This window comes from Equus quagga, chromosome 14, assembly GCF_021613505.1.
Source record: "Equus quagga isolate Etosha38 chromosome 14, UCLA_HA_Equagga_1.0, whole genome shotgun sequence".
NCBI lineage: Eukaryota > Metazoa > Chordata > Mammalia > Perissodactyla > Equidae > Equus > Equus quagga.
In genome coordinates, this window is record NC_060280.1 from 29356976 (window position 1) to 29380393 (window position 23418).

The 23418-nt window shown below is 35.4% G+C and overlaps 1 protein-coding gene across 1 annotated transcript in view; it reads left to right on the forward strand.

Moving 5' to 3' along the window:
• The window catches only part of RNF169 (ring finger protein 169), an 86793-nt gene that overhangs the window by 39637 nt on the left and 23738 nt on the right, over positions 1-23418 (forward strand). Inside the window, exons 3-4 of the mRNA XM_046638230.1 lie at positions 13104-13250; positions 19685-19803. Of these exons, the coding sequence (XP_046494186.1) occupies positions 13104-13250; positions 19685-19803 (266 nt within the window). The remainder of the gene's footprint in view (positions 1-13103; positions 13251-19684; positions 19804-23418) is intronic.

The following is a 23418-nucleotide window of genomic DNA, read 5'->3' on the forward strand; positions in this document are numbered from 1 at the left end:
GAACTGTAAAAATATAAGGTACATTATTAAAACTCGAACATTTCACTTAAGTCTCTTTGACTGTGCAGCGCGTCATGAGCTGAATGTTGAGCTGTCCTTTCCCTTTTTTTAAATTTACTTCTTTTAAAAGAACCTTGTATTTACCTGGAAAGTTTAAAATATGTAACATCACACTGCAGAAGCTGCAGGTTATTGACATGTTTTAAAATGTTTTTTCATATTAGATTATAAAAATCTTTCACAATGGATCTGCTTGTTTAGACTCTAACTCTCCACCGCATCTAATATAATATATTGCACACAGGTATTCATCAAATGCTGATTGAATTGAATTGTTGATCATCTAGTTTCAAAGCCCTTTCTTTTAAGAGAAATGACATCTATAAGAATATATGGTTGGCTCATGATAGAAATAGATGTATTTAAGATTTCTAGAGTTCTTTTTGCTATATTATTTGTTATTTTTTCTTCTTCCTCTGAACTGTTATTATGTAATCTTTGAGGAAATGCATACTTTTGGCATGTGCTGACATGCCTCTTTCTAGAACCAGAAAATGAATACAGAATCTCATAGTACATGTTTAAGAGCAGGTAACTTGTATAGTATTAAGAAGGAAAAACTCTCAAAAGAACAAACGTTGACTGCATGAGGGAAGAACAGTTAGCTTATTTTATTGTTAGTGCTGTTGAGTTGGTTCTGGTTCCTATGGACCCTGTGTCCAGCAAGCAGAACCCTGCCTGGTCTTTTTTGTGCCATCCTCTCACCTTCTGGCAATATATTAGACAATGCTTCACTGCTATTCACAGGGTTTTCCTGACCAGTATTTTTGGAAGTAGATGGCCAGGTCCTTCTTCCTAGTCTGTCTTAGTCTGGAAGCTCTACTGAAACCTGTCCACCATGGGCAACCCTGCTAGTATTTGAAATACGGTGGCATACCTTTCAGCATCACAGCAACATGCCACAGTATGACAACTGACAGGTGGGTGGTGTGGTTCCCTGACCAGAAACCAACCAGGGCCGGGGTGTGAGAGTACCAAATCTCACCACCAGGGCTGGCTAGTTAGCTTATAGGATGCTCAAAATCTAAAAATGTTAAACATGGTTGTTTTCTCCTTTTGCTATTTACAACTACCAGATGAGGAGAAACAACTTTATCAAGTAATATGCTTTTCAAAGAAAGTAAGACATTTAGGAAACTCAAAGCATAATCAAATTGAATTAGAATAGCAGGTTATTCAGGTTATTTCTGTGATGTGCTGTCTTTCCTTGTCTCCTTCATTTATAAGAGGAGAGGATCAGTAGTTATAAGATTACTGTATTATTATAATAGTTTTTGTGGCTTAGAGAATAGTTTAAATAAAATCATTTCCATGCTACTTGAAGGCCAAATGAGAGAATTTTCTAGAAGCGATTGCAGCTCTTCTGTCTCTAGTACAAAATATTTTGTTAAAATATCTGATTAGTGAGAGTTTTAGTAAATTAAAATAGCTTTCTCCACCCACTTATAAAAGTAAGCAGAATTGTAAAATTCTATGAATTGTAAAAAGGAAAAAAGTTCAGGTTATAAAAAGATTAAGGCAGAAAGAGAAAATTACGAGTAATTCTGCCACCCAGTGACCATATTTAAATGTTTATCATAAATTTAAACTTAAGACTTTTTACAGAATTTTAAAGTCTCATTTGCTGCTTACATCTGACAGTCAACTTTTTTGTTTATCTCCAAGTTTTTTAAAAAATGCATGTGCTCAACAAGTCACTATATAGATGATATGGACATTTAACCCTACACTGAGAGACAGTATAGGATAGTGATTAAGAGCCAACTGTCTGAGTTCAAATCCTGGCTCTGCATATGGATTTGGGCAGGTTAGTTAGTCTCTTCATGTCTTAAGTTTCCTGGTCTGTAAAATGGACACCATAGTAACTAGTTTATAGGGTTATTGTGAAATGGTGCCTGGCACATAGTAACCCATATATAAGAATTATTCTTTAAAATTTGGAATACTAAAAAATCTAGCACAAAGTAACCCCCCTCCATTGCTGCCATTTCTTTGCTTGCTCATTTGAGTAAGAAATGGCTAGCTGTAAAAAAAATCATGCTTGGAAGCTGGAAAGTTAGTGATATGAACCATAAATGAATTCCCTATTTTCTTGAACTCTGAACGGTGAAGGCCTGTCTTTACCTTTCATAATCAAAGACTTAGAGCTCTAACTTTCTACTTCTCCTAAGTGAAATGAAGCCCTCCCCATCATTCAGCCTTTTAGTTTGGCCACTAAACATATGACTTAACTATATCTGCTGGTTCAATTTACATGTAGACTTGAATACCTACAGTTAATTTTATATGCATTTTTGCATAATGCATGTAATAATTTAAAACCTATATTGAAATAATTTTAAATACTGTATTACATAAAGAAGAAAATTTGTAAAATGTTATCTTGGCATAAATATTTAGGTATACTTCATTCTAAACAGAACATTTAAATTGAAAGGTGTTTGAGAATTTAAAGTGAAAAGAGCATAGTATCATCAATGTTATTTCTTTAAAATTAGGTAAGAATCATAAGAGCAAATTAATTGCTTTGGTTCTATTTGTGTGATTGCTTGAGTAGAAGTCATGGCTTTAGCTTTGCATGCAAGAGATCATTTGCTGTGATTTCAGGATGCTATGAAATAGAAACTTCGTGAGTAGTCCTAGTTTACCCAAAACACATTTCTTTTTGTGGCTAGCATTAACATCACCAATTGGACCCTATACAAGGGGTAACTGTTGGTATCAAATGAGAATCTAGGAACCAGATAGAAGATATAAAGCATTGATTGCTCTAGATACCAAAGTAAATTGAAGAGTTCTGATGCTAATTTGATTATCTAACAAGTTCATCATGTTCTGAAACAGTGATTCTGAAGCAGTGGTCCCTAGCTTTATCAGCTTGTGTTATACTTCTTTCATCACCCCCATAAGAATTTAAAATATTTTTTTAATCTCTTCTGTTAAAGAGTAAACCTTAGCAACAAAAATGTATGCAACCTATTTATTGAGATGGTGATATTTAGTGGGTACAATCTTATGGACTATAAGTGTACGATTTGTTAAATTATTAAAAATATATTGAAAATTAACTTAAAGATTCCCATCACTACCTTTGTGAGCCCCTTAGAGGTCTTGGGTCCCAGTTTGAGGAACTTTGGCCCAGAGATAACTAGAAAATGAGTTAAATATGTGTAACTCATATAATTTAGTGAATGTTTTCATACATCATCATCTTATTTTATAAGAAAAATATGTTATTACATGTGTGTGTGGGGAAGATTAATGAAACACCATGTAGGACCATATGGTCCTACAACTCCCACAAATTATTTCTGTAGACTGCTGTCATTGGGTGGTAGACCTTTGACCAATTCAGATAAGAAAACGAGAAAATTATGGATTCATGAACTTCTAGTCTTTAAAGTGCCACTGGGCAGCACTCCTCCCACCAGCCATGTGTTCATGGCACTGTCAGGTTGGTTACCTTTTATTGTGGAATTGAGAGAAGCTCCCCAAATCATGGAGACTGGTACAGTCACTACAATAGGTATAGTTTGTGTCACAGAGAATATTTGTTGGAAGCATCTTTTAAAAATCCTCTAGTCCAACCTCATCATTTACTTCAACAACATTCTGCTAGAATGTAAGCCCCATGTGAACAACTTTGTCCTTTTTGGTCAGGCCTGTATCCTCAGCACTAAAAATAGTGCCTGACACACATACTCTAGCACTCTGTAAATATCTGTGGAACTGAACTTATTAAACACAAACGCTGTGTCTAGAACTCAAGTAGGAAAGGGGAAATCAAGGATGAATAGGACATGGTCCCTAACGGAAAGAAGGAAGCTCGTAGTATCTAGGGGAAGAGAGATTTGAAAACAATTAATTGGACATGAGTAATTTGTGTTAAAAATCCATGACAGAAGTATGTTCTGGGTGTTACTTCATTTGAAATGTATGTATATGTGTTGTATTCTATACTCTAAGGATGGCTGGTTAACATCTGAAGGACTAAGAGAGAATACACACTCTGGAGTAGTTACTTAGCATTTGAAAGACTATAATCAGAACCTTCACTGCATAGGATCTTATAAACTATTCAGTTATTTCTATAATCACCCACCCCTGAGGTTTGTTAACTAGCATAATGTATATTATAAATGATTTCTAAATTTTTAACTTTTGTAATAGTTAAATATCAAAGTGGAGAGAACAATAAAATGAACTCCTATAGACGCATCACCCAGATTCTAAAATGATGAAGATAGATAAATTTTCATGATGAAATGAGTAATATTCAAGACATGTGGGTTAGCTACACATACTGTGTAGGCATCTCTGCCTTTGCATGAACATAGTTTAAGAATCTAGTGAGCTCAGTAGTCTGTTCCTTCTATGGAACATTACCCTGCGTGTAGGAATTCTGTTTGGCTCTGCGTTTAGCTGATAGTGGAAAATTCAACTACCTGGTTCTGACCAGATTAGTTGAATCCTGCTACTGAAATACAGCTGTGAGTAACTTGTCATGCAAGATGTTTATATTGTAGTATCTAAAAGGATAGAAAGCTAACTGAACTTCACAATACTTTTAGAATAGGTTATATGACACTTCAATTTTTTTAAGTGTTATAAAATTTGCCATTTTAACTATTTTCAGTAACCTTAAGTACATTTACAGTGTTGTGCAACCATCACTGCTGTCTTTTTCCAAATTTTTAAATCACTCCAAACAGAAACTCTGTACCCATTAATCAATATCTCCCCATTCCACAATGCCCCCAGCCCCTGCTATCCTCTAACCTACTGTCTTTTTCTACAAATTTGCCTATTCTAGATCTATATGTGGAATCATACAATGTTTGTCCTTTTGTGTCTGGCTTATTTCATTTAGCATGATGTTTTCAAGGTTCATCCATGCTGTAGCATGTTTTAATACTTAATTTCTTTTTATGGTTGAATAATATTCCATTGTATGTATATATCACATTTTGTTTATCCATTCATCTCTTGATGGACACTTGGGTTGTTCCCACTTTGTGACTATTGTGAATAATGCTGCAGTGAACACTGGCATACAAGTATCTGTTTAAGTCCCTGTTTTCAGTTCTTTTGGGTATATACCTAGGAGTGGAATTGCTGGGTCATACTATAATTGTATGTTTAATTTTTTGAGAAATCATCAAACTGTTTTCCACAGCAGCTGCACCATTTTACAATCTTACCAGCGATGTATGAGAACTCCAATTTTTCCACATCTTTGCTGACACCTGTTATTTTCTGGGTTTTAAAAAAATTTTATTATAGTCATCCTAGTGGGTATCTCATTATGGTTTTGATTTGCATTTCCCTAATGGATGATGATATTGAGCATCTTTTTCATGTGCTTATTAGCCATTTGCATCTCTTCTTTGGAGAAACGTTTATTGAAGTCCTTTGTTCCAATTTGAATTGGGTTGTCTTTTTGTTGTTGAGTTGTAAGAATTCTTTAGGTATTCTGTATATTAAATCCTTATCAGATATATGATTTGCAAGTATTTTCTCCCATTCCGTAGGTTATCTTATCACTTCTTTGATAATGTCCTTTGCACAAAAGTTTTTAATTTTGACGAAGTCCAATTTATCTGTTTTTTTCTCTTATTGCTCGTGCTTTTCTGTTTGGCTTTTTCACTCAGCCTAATTATTTTAGATTCATTCACTTTTTGCATGTATCAATAGTTTATTCTTTTTTATTGCTGAGTAGTGTTTCATTGTATGGATATGTCGATTTGTTTGTTTGCCTGCTGATAGACATTTTGGGTTGTTTTCAGTTCTTAGTTATTACAAATAAAGCTGCTATGAACATTCATGTGCAAGTCTTTGTATAGACATATGTTTCTTTTTCTCTTAGGTAAATACTTAGGCGTGAAATGGCTGGATCATATGGTAGGTGTATGTTTCATTTTTTAAGAAACTGCCAAACTTTTCCAAAGTGGTTTTACCATTTTAATTCCTACCAGTAGTGTATGAAAGTTCTGGTTTCTCTCAATCTTCACCAACATTTGGTATGGTCAGTCTTTTTACTTTGATCAGTTCTCATTGTTGTGTAGTGCTGTCTCATTGTGGTTTTAATTTGCGTTTCCCTAATGACTGATGTTGAGCATCTTTTCATGTTTATTTGCTTTCCATATATTTTCTTTGGCTTAACGTCTGTTCATATCTTTTACTCTTTTTTTTTTTTTTTTAAGCAGGTCATGTATTTTCTTGCTGTTGAATTTTGAGAGATCTTTATATATTCTGGATACAAGTCTTTTATCAGGTATATGCCTTGCAAATATTTTTCTCCCAATATGTGTGAGTCTTTTCATTCTCTTAGAGTTTTTTGAAGAGCAGAAGTTTTTAACTTTCAAAAAATACAGTTTATACATTTTTTCTTTGGGGATTGTGCTTTTGGTGTTACATTTAAGAATTCTTTGCCCAGCCTAAGGTCACAAGGATTTTCTCCTATATTTTCTTCTTGAAGTTTTATACTATTAGGCTTTACATTTAGGTCTATGATTCATTTTGAATTCAATTTCATGGTGTGGGGTATAGATCTAAGTTCCTTTTTGTACATATGGATGTCCCAGTTGTTCCAGCACCATCTGTTGAAAAGGCTATTCTTTCTCCATTGGAATGCCTTTGCGCCTTTGTCAAAAATCAGTTATCCATATATTTGTGGGTTTATTTTTGGGCTCCATATTCTATCTGTACCATTGATCTTTTTGTTTATATTTACTCCAATACCATGCTGTTTTTATTACTGTAGCTTTATGATAAGTTTTGAAATCTGGTAGTGTTAATCCTCCAACTTTGTTCTTCTTTTTCAAAGTTATTTTAGCTATTCTTGGTTCTCTCTATATCCATTTGAATAGTATCGGCTTGCCAGTTTCTACAGAAAAGCCTGTTGGGATTTTGATTGCAATTGCATTGAATCTATAGATCAATTCGGGGAAAATAGACGCCTCAATAATATTGAGTCTTCAGACCCATCAGCACGGTATAGCCTTCTTTTTATTTAGGTCTTTAATTTCCTTCAACGATGTTTTGTGGTTTTCAATTTCCACTCTTTTGTCAGGTTTATCTTAAGTGTTTCACATTTTTTGAAGTAACTATAAGTGATATATTTAAATTTTTAATTGTTTATGTGAGTATATGAAAATACAGTTGATTTTTATATTTTGATTCTATCCCACAACCTTGCTAAACTCATTTAGTAGTTCTGGTAGGTTTTTGTAGATTCTAGTGGATTTTCTACATGGAGGATTATGTTGTCTGCAAATAATGGCTGTTACTGGAGGACTTTATTACCAGATTTCAAGACTTACTAAAATACTAGTCATCAAGACAGAATGGTATTGGCATAAGGAAAAGACATATAGATCAATGGAATAGAACACAATCCTGGAATAGACCCACTCATATGTAGTCAACTGATGTTCACAAAGGCACAAAAGTAATTCGTGGCAAAAGAATAGTCTTTTTGACAATGGTGCTGGAATAAACCGAATATCCTACAAATAAGTAAAAGTGAATCTTGATCTTTACTTTATACACTACACAAAAATTAATTCAAAATGGATCATAGACTAAATGTAAAAGCTAAAACTATGCCTAAGAAAACACAGAAAAAAAAATTTTGACATTGGAGTCGGCAAAGATTTTCTAGGTAGGAACACAAAAAATCCTAATGACAGAAGAAAAAATTAATACATTGGACTTTATCAAAGTTAAAAGCTTCCACTCATTAAGGAAATAAAAAGGCAAAGCAAAGATTGGCAGAAAATATTCTCAAAATATGTATCTAACAATGGACTTGTATCCAGAATTTATAAAGAACTCTTGTACCTAGTGATAAGGTTAAAAAAAAAAATAGGGTAAAAAGTTTGAACAGAAACTTCACAAAAGAAGACATGCTACTAAGTATGTGAAAAGATGCTCAACATAATTAGCCAGCAGGGAAATACTTATTAAAACACAATGGGATATACCTTACATCCTCTAGAATGGCTAAAATTAAAAGGCTAACGATTCCAAGTGTAAGAATGAATGTGAGAATGTGAATCAGCTGGAACACTCATGCATTGCTAGTGGGAGTATAAAATGGTATAACCACCATGAGAAACATTTTGCATTATAAATTTAAACATATACTTACTATGTGACCCAGCAATTCCACTTGTACCTCTTTAGCCAAACAAAATAAAAACATCTCTCCACAAGAAGACATGAATGTTCATAGCAGCTTTATTCATAATAGCCCCAAATTAAATATAACTCAGATGTCCAGCACTTGAATGGATAAACAAATTGTGATATCTTCACACAATGGAATATACCTCATCCATAAAAGGAATGTATTAATAATAAACTCAGCAACATGGATGAATCTCGAAAATAGGCTGAGTGAGTGAAGCCTGATACAAAGGAATATATGCTGTATGCTTTTATAATAGGCAAAACTGATCTGTAGTCATAGTTATCAGATTAGGGGGTGCCTAGGGCTGTGTAGGGTGGGGTATTGATTGCTAGAGGACTTAAAGGGACTTTCTTGGGTGGTAAAAATGTTCTGTATCTCGATTAGGGAGATGGTTATGTGGATAGAAACATTGGTCAGAATTCATTGAGCTATACATTCCATATGTGTTCATTTTATCATACGTAGATTATGTTTTAACATGTTTGATTTTAAAAAATCAATTCTAAGAGGATCGTAGATCTAAATGTATATGCTCAAATAATAAGTTCCTTAAAGATAACATGGGAGAATTTCATAAACAAGATATAAAAAGTACTAATGTTAAATTAAACTGCATTAAAACCTGGAACTTCTTGTCTTCAAATGTGCCACTAAGAGAGTGAAAAAGGCTAGCTACCATGTGAGAGGGAAAAGTATATGCATACACACACATACACATATGTTTACATATATATCTTGTATGTATATGTATGTATATGTTATTTTCTTGAAAACTGCCTCATATCCAAAAAATATAAATAACTCCTACAAATTACTGGAGAAAAAACCCACATATCTAAAAGAAAAAAGGGCAACAATGTGAACAGGCACGTCATAAAAGAGGATTTCCAAATAGTCAATAAATATGTGAAAAGCTGCTCTACAACTTTAGTCATCAGAGAAATGCAATTTGAAGTCATAATGCAGTACCAATATATACTCACTGGAATGGCTAAAATAGGCAAATAGTACTGAGTGTTAACAAGGCTGAGAGCAACAATCATTCTGCTACATTAGGGGGTAGGAGTGTAATTTGTACAACCAATTTGGAAAACTATGGCAACATATACCTTATGACTAAACAGTTTCTCTTCTAGAATATACCCCACAGAACTATATGTGTATCAGGTTACATATTCAAGAATGTTCGGTCCGGTGGCGCAGCAGTTAAGTTCGCACATTCCACTTCAGCAGCCCGGAGTCTGCCAGTTCGGATCCCGGGTGCGGACATGGCACACTCATCAAGGCATGCTGTGGCAGGCATCCCACATATAAAGTAGAGGAAGATCGGTACAGATGTTAGCTCAGGGCTGATCTTGCTCAAAAAAAAAATGTTCATAGTAGTTGATTTGTACATAGCCAAAACTTAGTAACTATTCAAATATCCATTAACAGTGGAATGGTTAAATTGTTTTATAGTCAAACAATGGAATACTATAAAACAATGAGAGGGGACAAGCTACTATACGCACCTACATGGTTGAATCTCACACACAGAATAGTGACTGAAGAAAGACGGATTCAGTACACATATGAGATTCCACTTATATAAAATTCAGAAGTAGGTAAGATGGTTTTTTGGTGTTGAAGCTGGGATCTTGGTTACTTTTGGGTAAAGAGTAGGCACAAGGGATAGTGGTAATAAACAGTTTCTTGATCTGGGTGGTTGTTACATGGATATACTTATTTCGTATAATTTATCATGCTTTACATTTATGATGTGTACACTTTTCTGTGTATAATGCTTTGATTTTTAAAAGTTTATTTTTAAAAATTAGTGAGAGCAAAGTAAAGATATTTTCAGGAAAAAACTGCATGGTATTCTTGGTAGTGTGACTGAGTATGAGATTAAACAGAAGGCAATAGTTTTTTCTAGTAGTTAGCATCTGAAAATGGAAGCAGTGAAAATCATTCCACTTAGAGTAGTGGGCAGTTTCACTTTGGTACAGCCTGAGATCTTATTTAGACTCCTACTGCTTGCCTCTTGCTTTTAGCTCTGGGGCTTCTCTCTTGTCACTGCTGCAGTGCCTGCTATAGGAATTTACTCAAGTTGTACAAGCTAGTGTGAGGGGTGTTTAACAGCCCATGGAGCAGATTTTGGTCACTGGGGAGGTGGGAGTCAATAAATATTCCCTTTTTCGCACTTGAGACTGACAGTCTTGAGATGCATTTCATACAGTTTCTCATATTTTCCTCTATAGCCAACTATTGGGCCAACTGTTGCACCACTTTTATTGGCTCTCTGTCTTTCCTTTTTATGCTACTACATCCTTAACTCCTGCTCCCCAATAAAGTATTCATGTATAAGCCTTCTCAGGCTCTGATCAGCCCCCTCCAACAAAGAATTATCTAGCCCAAAATGTTGGTAGTCCTGAGGTTGAGAAACCCTGGTATCCGAAGCCAGTGGTTTGCTTTAAAATCCAAGCTCTTCAATATTCAATCATTGTGACTTTGAGTCATAGTTAACACCACTGAGTGTTAATTTATGTATCTAAAAAATGATAATGATAGATGCAAACAGAGCCATTAAGGAATAAATGAGGTAAGCTCTATAAACTTAATGCCTGGAACATAGAAGAGGTCAATAAACAGCAGCTATTGATATTTCTTATTCAAGTTTATATACTACTTTCTGACACTCCCTGAGGCATTTTCCCTGAGTATAAAAACTCTTTCCTAGAGAACAGTTCTCAAGTCCTTATAAATAACCACCAAAAGGGACAAAAAATTAACTCCTACAGAACCCAGTTTGGAAAAACACCAATGTCATTCATATGAAGATTTAAATGGATATGTAGGTTTTTCAATTTTGTAAATTTTTAGCTTTGTTAAGATGATGCTTTGTTAGCAAAGGCTCAATATTACAATAAAAAGGTTGTTTTGCCAGCAACACAAGTCCATTGTCAAAAACTTTGAGAGCAGCAACAAAATTATTAGGAGGCAGAAGGATACATTCTAAAACACTAGAAAAGCCAGAGACGTAGTATGTAAACACCATTGAGCACTAAACAAAATAACTCTAACATATATAAAAAATGAAATTTAATATTTCGTTTTTTAAAAAAATAGCAACATCTGTGTATGTACATATTGTTGGGGGCTGTCCTCTGCATTTAGGAGGTTTAGCAGCAATCCCTGGCCTCTACTCATTAGATGCCAGTAGCACATAGACCCCACCCCGTCAGGTGTGGCAACCAAAAGTGCTTCCAGACATTGCCAAGTAGACCCTGGGGGACAAAATCATACTTGGTTGAGAACCACTGAGATAAACTTAGATTTGAATTCCACCTCCAGGGCTATGGGTCTGTAAATTTGAACATATTACCTAACTCTTAAACCTTTTCTAAGTGAGATAATGTATGTCCAGTGCTTAGCTCAGCAGCTGACACCTAGAGTTCAGTAAATGGTAACTATTATTATGATGCTAGAACTTGTTCTCTTTTGTGCCACTCGGCCTCTGTCCACTGAAAGTGAAATGCCCCTTTGTGTAGGCTGTGGTCAAGTTGTTGAACAAGAATTTCTCATCTAAGTTCATCAAAAGGCATTGATTTTTCATGTGGGCAGCTAGCATACATTTCAGGTTTGCTTTCTCCCTGGCTAAGGATTTACTTTTTTTCCTCTCATGTTCTTGTTTGACTTGGGCAGAGTTGGGAGTACATTATTTCATTTGAATCTCCTCTTGGGATAGCATTGTGTGTGGTATTCTTTGCATATTCCTAACCTCTTGAATTAGACTTACTATATTAAAGACTAGTTCACGCTTATGGGAATCAGACCTATAGAAATTGGAAAGATAAGACACTAAATCATTATTGTCATTTATTGTTATTGTTGTTTTTGTTTTTTAACCCTGAGGCAACAGCCAATGAAAGATATTTATTTGTTCTTTAGCTTTATTTTTTTTGCAAGTATGATTAAAAATGTTAGTAGCCTGTAATTGCTCTGATATATATTATGTCATTTAAATTTTATTAAAACTCTGGCCAGTGAAAAGAGAATAAAAGGAGATAAAGGGAATGCTTGATGTACTCTAAGTACACAGCAAGACACTATATTAAGTTCTTTTATTATCTTATTGACTTCTTACCACAATATTTGCCAAGTAAGTAGCATTACCCCTATTTTGTAGATGAGCATGTGGTGGTTCATTTGCCCAAGATCATATAGCTGGTAAATAAGTGACAGAACCACTAGACCCCAGGTTTTTTATTCCAAAGCCCATCTTATTTTCATAATGCCATCGTACCTCCCCCAAATGAGGAGCATATGCCTCTGCCTTAAATTTTTCTGTAGACCATGTATCTTGACCTATCCCATGGACCACAAGATAATAGCATAAATTATAGGACATTAGAACTGTGATAAGTCATTTTTTTCTGTTGCCACTAATCTTAAAGAGACCTGTCTTGCCTAGCCCAGCTTCTCTGGCCCTCTGTGGCCTTCATCTTTGCTGTTCTCCTGGTCCAATGCAATTAAATCCATTTTATGGAAATAAGGAAAGTTTTTAGGTTCAGCCTTTTTTGGCTAAGTGAATAAACCTTATTTTTTGATTATGTGTATTTTAGCTTTTATGGCTTCATCCTGCTCAAGAATGCGGAGCAGTTAAATCTTAAGCCGTGAAGTGTATGTTTGGCACAAGTCAAGTAAAAGCAGACTTATTTGAAAATTACTAGAGCTTTATATCCAATGAGAAAAATAGTCTCAAAAATGCCATGTGATCTGTTTGTTCTAATAGACTACTGAGTAAAAGATGCCTGTAAGTCTATAGTTGCCTAAAACTCTACTGTCTTGGTGTGATTTGTATTTTTAGCTGAGAGAAGAAAAGTTGCAAGAGGAGAAAACTTCTGAAGATCAAATCCACAAGCTGTCACCAGAGGATACAGAAACAGGGAAAAGGAAAATGGATGAACAGAAAAAAAGAGATGAGCCATTAGTACCGAAAACAAATCTAGAGCTTGTAAGTAGATCACCTTTTTGATGGACATGTGCCGCAAAATTAGCAATTAGCCCAGGCGACAGGGATCTGAAAAACCTATGTTGGTGAACTATGAGACCAGTAACAGTCATTGCAGCTTAAGAGTACTGAAGAACTTAGCGTCCAGATGAGAGCTGGAGAAAATAATTTATGAATGGGACAATGGGACTCGCATGGAAAGGTTAAGGGAACAGTGCGGAAAAAAGGCAAGTGAGAGGAAAAGCGTGGTATATAGTATACTACTTGTGGTAAAGTTTAAATGTATATTGTCATTTTGACTTGTGTTATTATTTGAATTTGAGTTTTGTATGTCTTATATCCTAAGCTAGATTTCCTTAAAGCTTGTGTTTTACTTCCCTTTATTCTTTATAATGCCCTAAATTATATATAATGCACAATGCTAGATATAAGGTAGGTCCTTAATATTAGATTAGTTTAAACTTAACCTAATTAGACTTCTAATTGGGCCAAATCCTAACTGAATTCTTTTCATTACTTATTTACCAACAAATTACTGGAACAGGTTGTAAGTGGTATATTTAACTTATAAAAGAAAGCACTTTTGGAGGGTCCACTGATTACACTCAAATGGACAATTACAATTGAATTTTTTTTTTAAGATTTAAAAATTTTTTCCTTTTTCTCCCCAAAGCCCCCCTGTACATAGTTGTATATTTTTAGTTGTGGGTCCTTCTAGTTGTGGCATGTGGGATGTCGCCTGAGCATGGCTTGATGAGCGGTGCCATGTCCGCGCCCAGGATCTGAACCGGCGAAATCCTGAGCCGCTGAAGCAGAGCGAGTGAACTTAACCACTTGGCCACAGGGCCAGCCCCTTCCATTGATTTTTTTTTCTTAGTAAGTCATATTGGATCAGACACTTTTTATTGCTTGCTATATGTACTTAACATATCAATAGAGTCATATCTTTTAAAATATTTTGTGATTCAGGCTTGTTAGTATTTCAGGTTATCTTTCTAATTAGCTGGAATTAACAAAGCTTTACCATAAAGGCAGACAACGTAGCAGAATCGAGGAAAACAATCTCTAGACCAGATATCTTCTCTTAAACAGGCCCCAGCATTGTAACAGGCCGTATATCTTTGGTTAGGTTAATTTCTCTGTGCTTTTGGCTTACTCTTTGCAAAGGCATTTTTCCTGAACTTCAAAAATTGAAATCTTTTAAATTTTCTTGGATTGATAGTATTTGTTGACTGTCAACATACATGTGGGGCTTTTTGATTCTGGTTATAATAATAATTATTATTCAATTATTATTAAAAATAACCACTTGCATTTTATAGTTTCAACCTTCAAAAAGATTCAGTTTAACAAACGTGAAATACTTGTGTACTCTTAATGCTCTGTTCGTTGGGAGCTACAAAAGGAAAAAGACTAGCTACTAGAGAGGATACAGTTTACGTAGGAAGGCAAGAATGAAATATATGATAGTCTTGTACCATATAGTATGTCTTCTGACTAACAGCCCCAACTGTGGTCCGTGGTCTCTAAAGACTGCAGTTTTGCCCTTTCACCCCAACAGGACTATCCATTAGGGCTCTCAGGCAAAACAACCCAGAAGGACCTTTCTTTTTAGGATAAACCAATCCTGACAAAAGAGAGCTTACCCTTCACTGTGGGTCTTTGATAGAAAGAACCTGGTGTTTTTGGCCTTGCCAGATCCAGGTTTCCTCTACGAAATGATCTCTAGTATTAATTTATGTCAAGACTGGGAAATCGCTCTAATTATTTTTTCTTTTGCCACTACTGTCTCTGAAATAGAAATCAATTGCATCAACCTAGTTTTAATTTTAAAAGAAATCAAGAAGCACAAATTCTCAGACTCATTTTTATTGGTAATAGCCAGTTTTACAAAATTTTCTATGCAAAAACACATTGAATAAAATCCAATCTATGAACACTTCACGTTTTAGTTTTTTGTGATTTTACCTTTTTTTTCTGTTTGCTTTTATACTTTTGAGGACTTTTGAATGGCTCTAATTTTGCTTTAAATGTGTTTTAAGAGTTTTTGATGTTGAACAAAGAATTTCATTTAGTTTAGCCAAGGCTGCATTCAAATTGGGACCAAAGAAAAGCTCAAATGGTCTCAGTGGAAAGCTAGATGAAGGATTATATTTTATATAAAGAGTATTATAATTAGAGCTGGACTGATCATTTCACTCTCCTGCCCCCAAAACCTCAGTGACTCCCCATTTCCTGTGGAATTAAATGAGAACTCTTCACTCCCACATTCAGGTCCTTAGTATTATTCTAGTTTATCTTTCCATCCTTGCTTACATCCCAAAATTCTAGGGAACAGAGCTGTTTTCTTCCCCCCAAATATATATTCTATGCTTTCCCTCTTTAGAGTCTTTGCTCTTGCATTTTCATCTCATTGAAATGGCACCCAGCTTACCTGTTGAAAGGCTATTCACCTCTCCATGTCCAAGTTCAAAAACTGTCACCTTCATGGAACATAGAGGGATTCCTCACTTGTTTTTCGACTCCTATCATCCACTCTCTCCCCTCTCAATTCCCTCCCCCTACTTTGTAACCTTACAGGACTTATTTCATTCTTCCTTTTGTGGTTATTTGTGTGTTGTGTTTCTCTACTAGATTTGTAGGTCTGTTGAACGTAAGAAATGTGTCTTACCTATTTTTAAATCTCCTGTAGTACCTTCCACATCACAAATGTTTGGTACATGTTTATTATGTTGAATTCAAATAGAGGGAGGAAAGAGATTATTCTAGAAGCAGAGATTATTATCTTCTATTTGTTCAGAATGGAAATAAAATGGGCACAATGTTTAATTTATTATGATTTGTTATGGTACAATTAATACCAAAAATAATTGTAAATTGTTGGAAAACAATTTAGTATAACAGTTATAGTCATACCAAAGATTATAAAGCAGAAAGTGAAAAACTTCTTGTCATCCCACAAGCTAGAGATAACCTCTATAAACATTTTGGTAAATATCCTTCCAGACTTATTTTCTAAGTGCACATATACATACACACTATATATTCTTTCTCTTTTCAGAAAATGCAGCCAAGTGTACATACTGTTTTATAATCGTTTTTTATAAACTATAAATCGTGGATGTCTTTCCATGTAAATAAAGAACCCCATATCATTATTTAGTGGTCTCTTAGTATTTTTTACTGTAGAATTTATTTAATTAATCTCCCGTTGATATTTTGCTATCTTAAGCCACCACTGTGATGAAATCCACTTGTCTCATTAGTTCCTTAGAATAAATTACTAGAAGTGGAATGACCAGGTCAAAGGGAGTATCCTCCCTAAGACTTTTGGTACTTATTACTAGTTGACCTCCAGAAAGTGTGTATATAGTTCTGCTCCCACCATTAGAACATGAAAGTACTAAACTAATTTCCTCACACTCTTGCCAACTCTGGGTATTATCATTCTTTTAATTTTTGGGGGTACAACATTTTCTAAAATATTGCTTCAGGGATTTCATTATGCGTGTTTTATACCATTTTTAGGAATCCATACTGCTATAGGCTTATTTTTATCCAAAGTGAAATATAAGAGGTAAATATTTTCCTATCTTATGATTCTAAGTTTTGTGGGAGTAGAAATATAGAGGGATGGGGGAGTACTTTTTGTCTATATAATTATTTATAATAATGTAAATTTATTTTTCAACAATTATTATAATACTAAAATTTTTTCTTAAAAGATTAATAGGATTTAAATTGATACAAACAAAATCTATGTTTTGTTGAGCACTTACTACTTGTTGGCTAATTTACTAGGTGCTTTTAATGGGTTATCACAATCTATGTGGTAGATGGAGCAATATTTATTTATTTATTTTGGTGAGGAAGATTGGCCCTGAGCTAACATCCATGCCAGTCTTCCTCTATTTTGTATGTGGGTCGCCACCACAGCATGGCTTGATGAGCAGTGTGTAAGTCCACACCCAGGATCTGAACCTGTGAACCTTGGGCCACTGAAGTAGAGCACGTAAATGCAACCACTGCATCACTGGGCTGGCCCCAGCAATCTTTATTTTATAGATGAGGAAACTGAGGCTCAGAAAGATAAAGCAACCAACCCACAGTGACAGTGATAGCTAGGTAATAGAGTTGGGGTTTGGGCATTCTTGTATTTAGTACTGAATTGACTATAGTCTAAGACCTAAATAAACAAATTGCCATTATTTAGCTCCTGTTGAGTCTATTGATGTCAAAGCTTTTTCTTTTTCCCCAGAGTTGTGAAGAGAATATTGTATAAAATTTGATAATGGGTTAGTGGTATTAAAGTTTCTCTGGTGATTGATTTGTACAACAGGGTTCTTTAAGGAGGAATGCCCTATAAAATTGAAAAGCTTCTCTGTAAATTGTAATCCTTCAACTCTTTCTCAAAGGCTAACTGTTTAGAAACATAGCGTATTGTAAGTATGTGCCTATCAGCCTCCAGAATAACAAAACATTTAAGAAATGTAGGGTACTCTGAGCCAAAAGATGCCTTGTATGCGTCTGTCTATAACTCTTACTTTGATAGTCATTTGATCATTAGATAACTGGTTAATCATTAGATGAGTAGATATTTTTCGTTTACCTGCTATATAATGGTTTGAGAGTTTTCAAGAAAAGATGGTCACTTATTCTCACAGAGTTTATTGTCTAAAGCAGAAGACAGACTCCTAAATAAGAAGCTACAGTTCAGTATGATTAGTTGCTTCCCTTAAAAAGAAGACACTCATATTGAATCAAGAGGCAAATCCTCACTATATGTTGTATGCACAAGGCACATGTAAAAAAAAAATTCAAATGGAAATTGAAAGACTCAAAAAGAGACTCTAAAATAAAATGAAGGTAAATGAATGAGTATCACTAAGATGGGAAAAGCTGAGTGTAGGGGTATTTGGAAGTTCTTGCAGAGAAAGTAATATTTAACATTCTTCTGAAAGGCCAATGAGTATATTTTTAAATTTTTATTTTTTTTTAGAATTTTACTATTCTTTTTGGTGAGGAAGATTGGCCCTAAGCTGGTCCTAAGCTAACGCCTATTGCCAATCTTCCTCTTTTTTTTTTTTTCTCCCCAAAGCCCCAGTACATAATTGTATATCCTAGTTGTGGGTCATTCTAGTTCTTCTATGTATGATGCCACCACAACATGGCTTGATGAGCAGAGTGTAGGTCCACGCCTAGGATCTGAACTGGCGAACCCTGGGCTGCCGAAGCAGAACTCGTGAACTTAACCACTCAGCCATGGGGCTGGCCCCTATTTTATTTTTTTTGCTGAGGGAGATTAGCCCTGAGCTAACATCGGTGCCAGTCTTCCTCCACTTTATATGTGGGTTGACACCACAGCATGGCTGATGAGTGGTGGTAGGTCTGTGGCCAGGATCCAAACCCATGAACCTGGGCCACCAAAGTGGAGCCCACCAAACTTATCCACTATGCCACGGGGTGGGCGGCCAATAAGTATTTTATAGGCAGAGAATGTGGAAGGGGAATTTCAGGCTAAGGGAATATAGCAGGTCCAAAAGAAGAGAGGTTTTGAAAAACTGTGATGGTGCATGTGGAAAGTAGAAAGTAGTTGGGTTGTACTAGGGCTCAGGTAGTTCCCTGGGTGGGAGCTGATGGGAGAAAAACTATGAAAGAAGGTTGGGTCTCGTTTGTGAAGATTATTGTATCATAGACTTTATCCTGAAGTCACCAACTGTTAAGCAGGAAAGTGACAGGATTCTGTCTGTGTGCTTGATGGCATGGAGGGGATTGGAGGGAAGAAAGGCTGGAGAGAGCAAGACCAGTAATTAGATTATTGCAATAGTCCAGGCAGAAGATGAGAGAATCAAAGGAAAGTCACTGACAGTGAGTATATGTGGGAAGGGTTAGATCTGAGAGACGTTTGAGGAGTTGGGTAGAGTCGAGTGGAAACAACATGGAGGTAGTTTGGAGACAGACGCCCTGGATTTAAGTACTAGCATTAGCTGCTTATTAATTCTACAATCCTGGGAAAATTAACTACTGTACTCTGAGCCTCAGTTTGCCATCCGTAAAAGACAGGTAATAATCCCTTTTTTTATAGGGCTAATATAAAGAGTAAATGAAATGAAATATCCAGAGGTGTTGGGGTATCAAAACCTGTATACGATTTGGTTATGCCTTCGAAGAAAGGGAAAGGAGAGTTTTGTAGATGTCATTTTGAGGCTTCTGCTGGGTTGATAGTGGGGCTTAGAGAAGAGAAATAGTAAGTTGATTTTGGATATGCTAAGTTTGAGCTGCATTTGGGATATCCAGATTGGGATCTCCTGGAGGCAATTGGAAACGTAGATTGGAGCTGAGAGAGAAGTGATGTGTAATAGATTTGAAACGATAGCTGTGGGAGATTCCATGGGAACCCCAAATGGACAGTTTTTTTCTTCCTTGTCTCCTGCTAGTGTCCTGCACGTCTCTCAGATTCAGAGAATGAAGAACCTTCACGAGGCAAGATGACACAGACACATCGCTCGGCATTTGTTTCCAAGAACAACTCCTACTCCTTAGCTTTCTTGGCAGGGTAAGAGGCTGATACTGAATTCAGTCATGGTTCTTTCATTTTGGGGTAGCAGACAAAAAGGACTGGGGGAGCAAAAGCGTTTGTTGTAACTACTTTGGGGGAGAGGGGAGTTGGGAAAAGAGATGGGAACTGGTTTTCAAATATGGATTAGGGACAAGGGGCTGACCTGAATTTTTAAAGAAAAATAAAATTTACCCATATCTAGTTTCCTTTGGGTAGGATTGTGCTAATTGCTCTGCTGCAAAGTGTGAACTTTCTATCCTAGGAGGAAACAACAAAGCCTTCAGCTGACAATATTCATGGATTCTTTCAGTGGACTTTTCTCTCTTAGTAGGAAGTGAGGCCAGAGTTGATTTTATTTTCAATGCCTAGAACTAAAATATATTTAGATAGGTTCCAAGAGGGCAAACTGAAAAGTTTTTAAGACCCTTGTCAAAGAATCTCTTGATCCTCTAGACTTTGCAGGGCCTGTAGAGGAAAGGAGGGAGGAATTGGATGGATGTTGGATGATGGAGGAATAATGAAGGGCTAGATGGAAGGGAAAAAAGAAGAAAGGATAGATAGACAGATAGAAGGAAGGAAGAAAGGAAGGGAGGAAGAAATGGAAGAAGGAAGCTAGGAAGGCATAATTCATTCAACAGGCATTTTTGTGAACAGCTATTACACGCCATGCTTTCTGTTTTAATATAAAGATGAAAGGACACAATCTTTACCCATTTTGTTGTCTTTTAAACAACGAAAAGTGGTATTGTTCACCTTTATTTCTAGGGTTTCTCTCTTCCTTCCCTGCAGCACTATGAAGTAGATCTTTCCTTGCTGCCCCTCTGAACATACACCTGGACCCTTTTTATCTTAAAGTTTTTTATTGCTAGTTACTACTAAATATGACCCAAAAAAGCTATTAAGTTTAAGCATGTTATAAAGTATGTACTGTTGTGATTTCTGATGTTGTTTTTATATCTGAATCCTTTTTGTCTATGTTCTTTTGGAGCAGTCTGATTTTTCTGTTATTTCTGAGAGTAAGATTCACTAAACCACCCCTTCCCTTAAATGCCTCCCTTCTCTAGGAAATGGTAACTCCTTCTTCCAGGAAGGCCCATTTGACACTTCTTGAATGGCCACTGTATTGTAGCCACTTAGGCTTGATTGATGTAATCAGGACCCAATAAGTAAGATGTAAGCCAGTGTACTTTCCATTTATGATGAAGATGAAACTCTTGCAATTGTGCATATAAGCCTGAACTATAGATGCCCTCTAAAGTTAAAACATTCAAGATTGCTTGACTAAGGGTTGTTAGCTGTTGATTGTGTATATGGATTCCCCCCATTTATAGCAGGCATATCTTAACAATTATAAGAGGGATCTACTGAAAAGAGAAAAAGATTGTATCATTCATTCCAATCAAGTTACAATAATACTCCCCGAAACAAATAAATGTTGCTTTGGGCAATCTATGATTAGTTAATTAATATCTCATAATTTGAAATGACTTGGAAAAAGTTTTTTATTAAAGTCCAAATAGGATTCCAAGGCCAAATTGCCCCAATTAGTTGGAGTGGGTATTGAACAGGTGAATTACTTATTGCCAGTTTCAGTCTCTACCCTTGTAACTCATTCTTTTAAAGGGAGTAACAGGTTAATATTTCATTACTTAGAAATGCCTAGCAAGGAACTTAGAAAATTCTTCTCTAAAGGGCAAAATGTAAAGTGTATACATAGGGGTGTGCTTTTGATTATGTGTGGCTCTGGAATATCTGTAATATATCTTCTTTTCCTGCTCCTTGGCCCATTCTTGCCCTTACCCTATATTATTGAGCCACAATTTCCTAATTTATAGGAAAATATTCACTTAACATTTTACTGTTAAGAAATGTTTGCAATTGGTGTTACACATATCTGGATCTCAGTATTCATTTTTTCCAAATATCCAAGGCTGTTGGCTGAGTTCAATTATTAGTAAAGTTACTAAAACAATTAATTGGATTTGGTTTGTAGGGTTATCACATTAGGAAATAGTTTGCTCATGTCATGGAAATGAAACCTTAGGTTGGAAAATCTGTTATGGTAATATGGTGAATTGCATCTCTTATTTAGTCGACAAACTTTTTTTCTTAGATAAGAAAATATTAAGTTTCAGTTCCAAATGATATTTAGGAAAGCAATATGGAGTTGTTAGTGCTAGCAATGAGATGTAGCATATGGATATATTAAAAAAGAATTAGCGTGGCAATGGTTGCAACTCAATGTGACCGTAAACTTAGAATAGTTAAAATGGTAATTTTTATGTTCTATATATTTTACCACAATTAAAAAAAAGGAATTAGCACCGTCAATATTTTTTGGATATTTCAGATACATGTCTTTCTATCTGTTAAACAACAACAAAAGAAGAGGTTATCTCTACAAGTTCTTTCCTAAAGAGAGTTCATATGTAAAAGCTTTTAAAGTTTTCATAACTGTATTTAAATCAAATGAATCTACATTTGTTTTACTTATTTATTTTATAAACTTTCTTAAACTCAAAAGCATGGAGGTTAAGAGTGAGTTGGCATGATAGGATGGTTATTTGGGAAGGAATCCATCAGTGGATTCTGGCTATGAGTCTTGCCAGCAGCTCAGTCTATTTTCATTTGAAAAATTCAAAGCAAAGAGGGCTTTGCAGCACAATTAATGAAGTTCTACAGGCCTTTGAAAATGAACCTTCTTTCAAATAGGCAGATAGAGTAATAGTTAACCCAAGGTCCTTTCTAAGTTAATCACAAAATATATCTTAACTGAAAAAAATTAACTTGAACCATAAGATATATAATCATAAAGTCAAACTTTTAAATATCTGAAAAACTGGTTTGTTTAAATTTATTTCCCTTCACTCTTCATTTCCCTTTTCCCTACTAGAACTGAACAAAAAACCTGGTAACAAATTCTTCTAAAAGCTCAGCCTGAAAAATCTTTCTCTGTTGAGCTGGTGTCTTTTCGAAGACCTATGTGTCCAGTTGTGTTTTCATCTTTGCTTTGGCTGTCAGAAAGTTTAGGATTAGGACAAAGTTTTCAATTCGGTTATCATGGCTTTCCAAATGGCCTATAATTTTTAAAAAATAATTTTTGGTATACTCTTCCCATATTTATTACTTAATGTGGTCTTTACTTTCTCTTAAGGCACAGTCTTTATTTTTACTGTAAGTCACTTCAAATTCTTCTTGGAAATAGAGCATAACCATAAAAATAAATACACACACACAAATATAATCAAATCTTTCCAGTTTAAAAAACTTAAAAAACAAAAATGATGCAGTAACACCAGTACTGCCATTCCGTATCTTAAGTAAATGGTGCCTAGCAAGATTTCTGGCACATGATAAGCCTTCGGTGAGTATTGCTGCCACTATTTTATCTTCTTTTAGAACGTGGACTCTTAAAGCTGAAAAGGACCTTTTGTTGTTCGTGCCATTGAGTTCATTCTGACTCCTGGCAGGGGAACCCTGCCCAGTCTTTCTGTGCCATCCTCTCTTATGATGTGACATCAGACAGTGCTCCACTGCTATTCATAAGGTTTTCAGGGTCAATTTTTTGGAAATGGGTGGCCAGGTCCTTCTTCCTAGTCTGTCTAGTTTGGA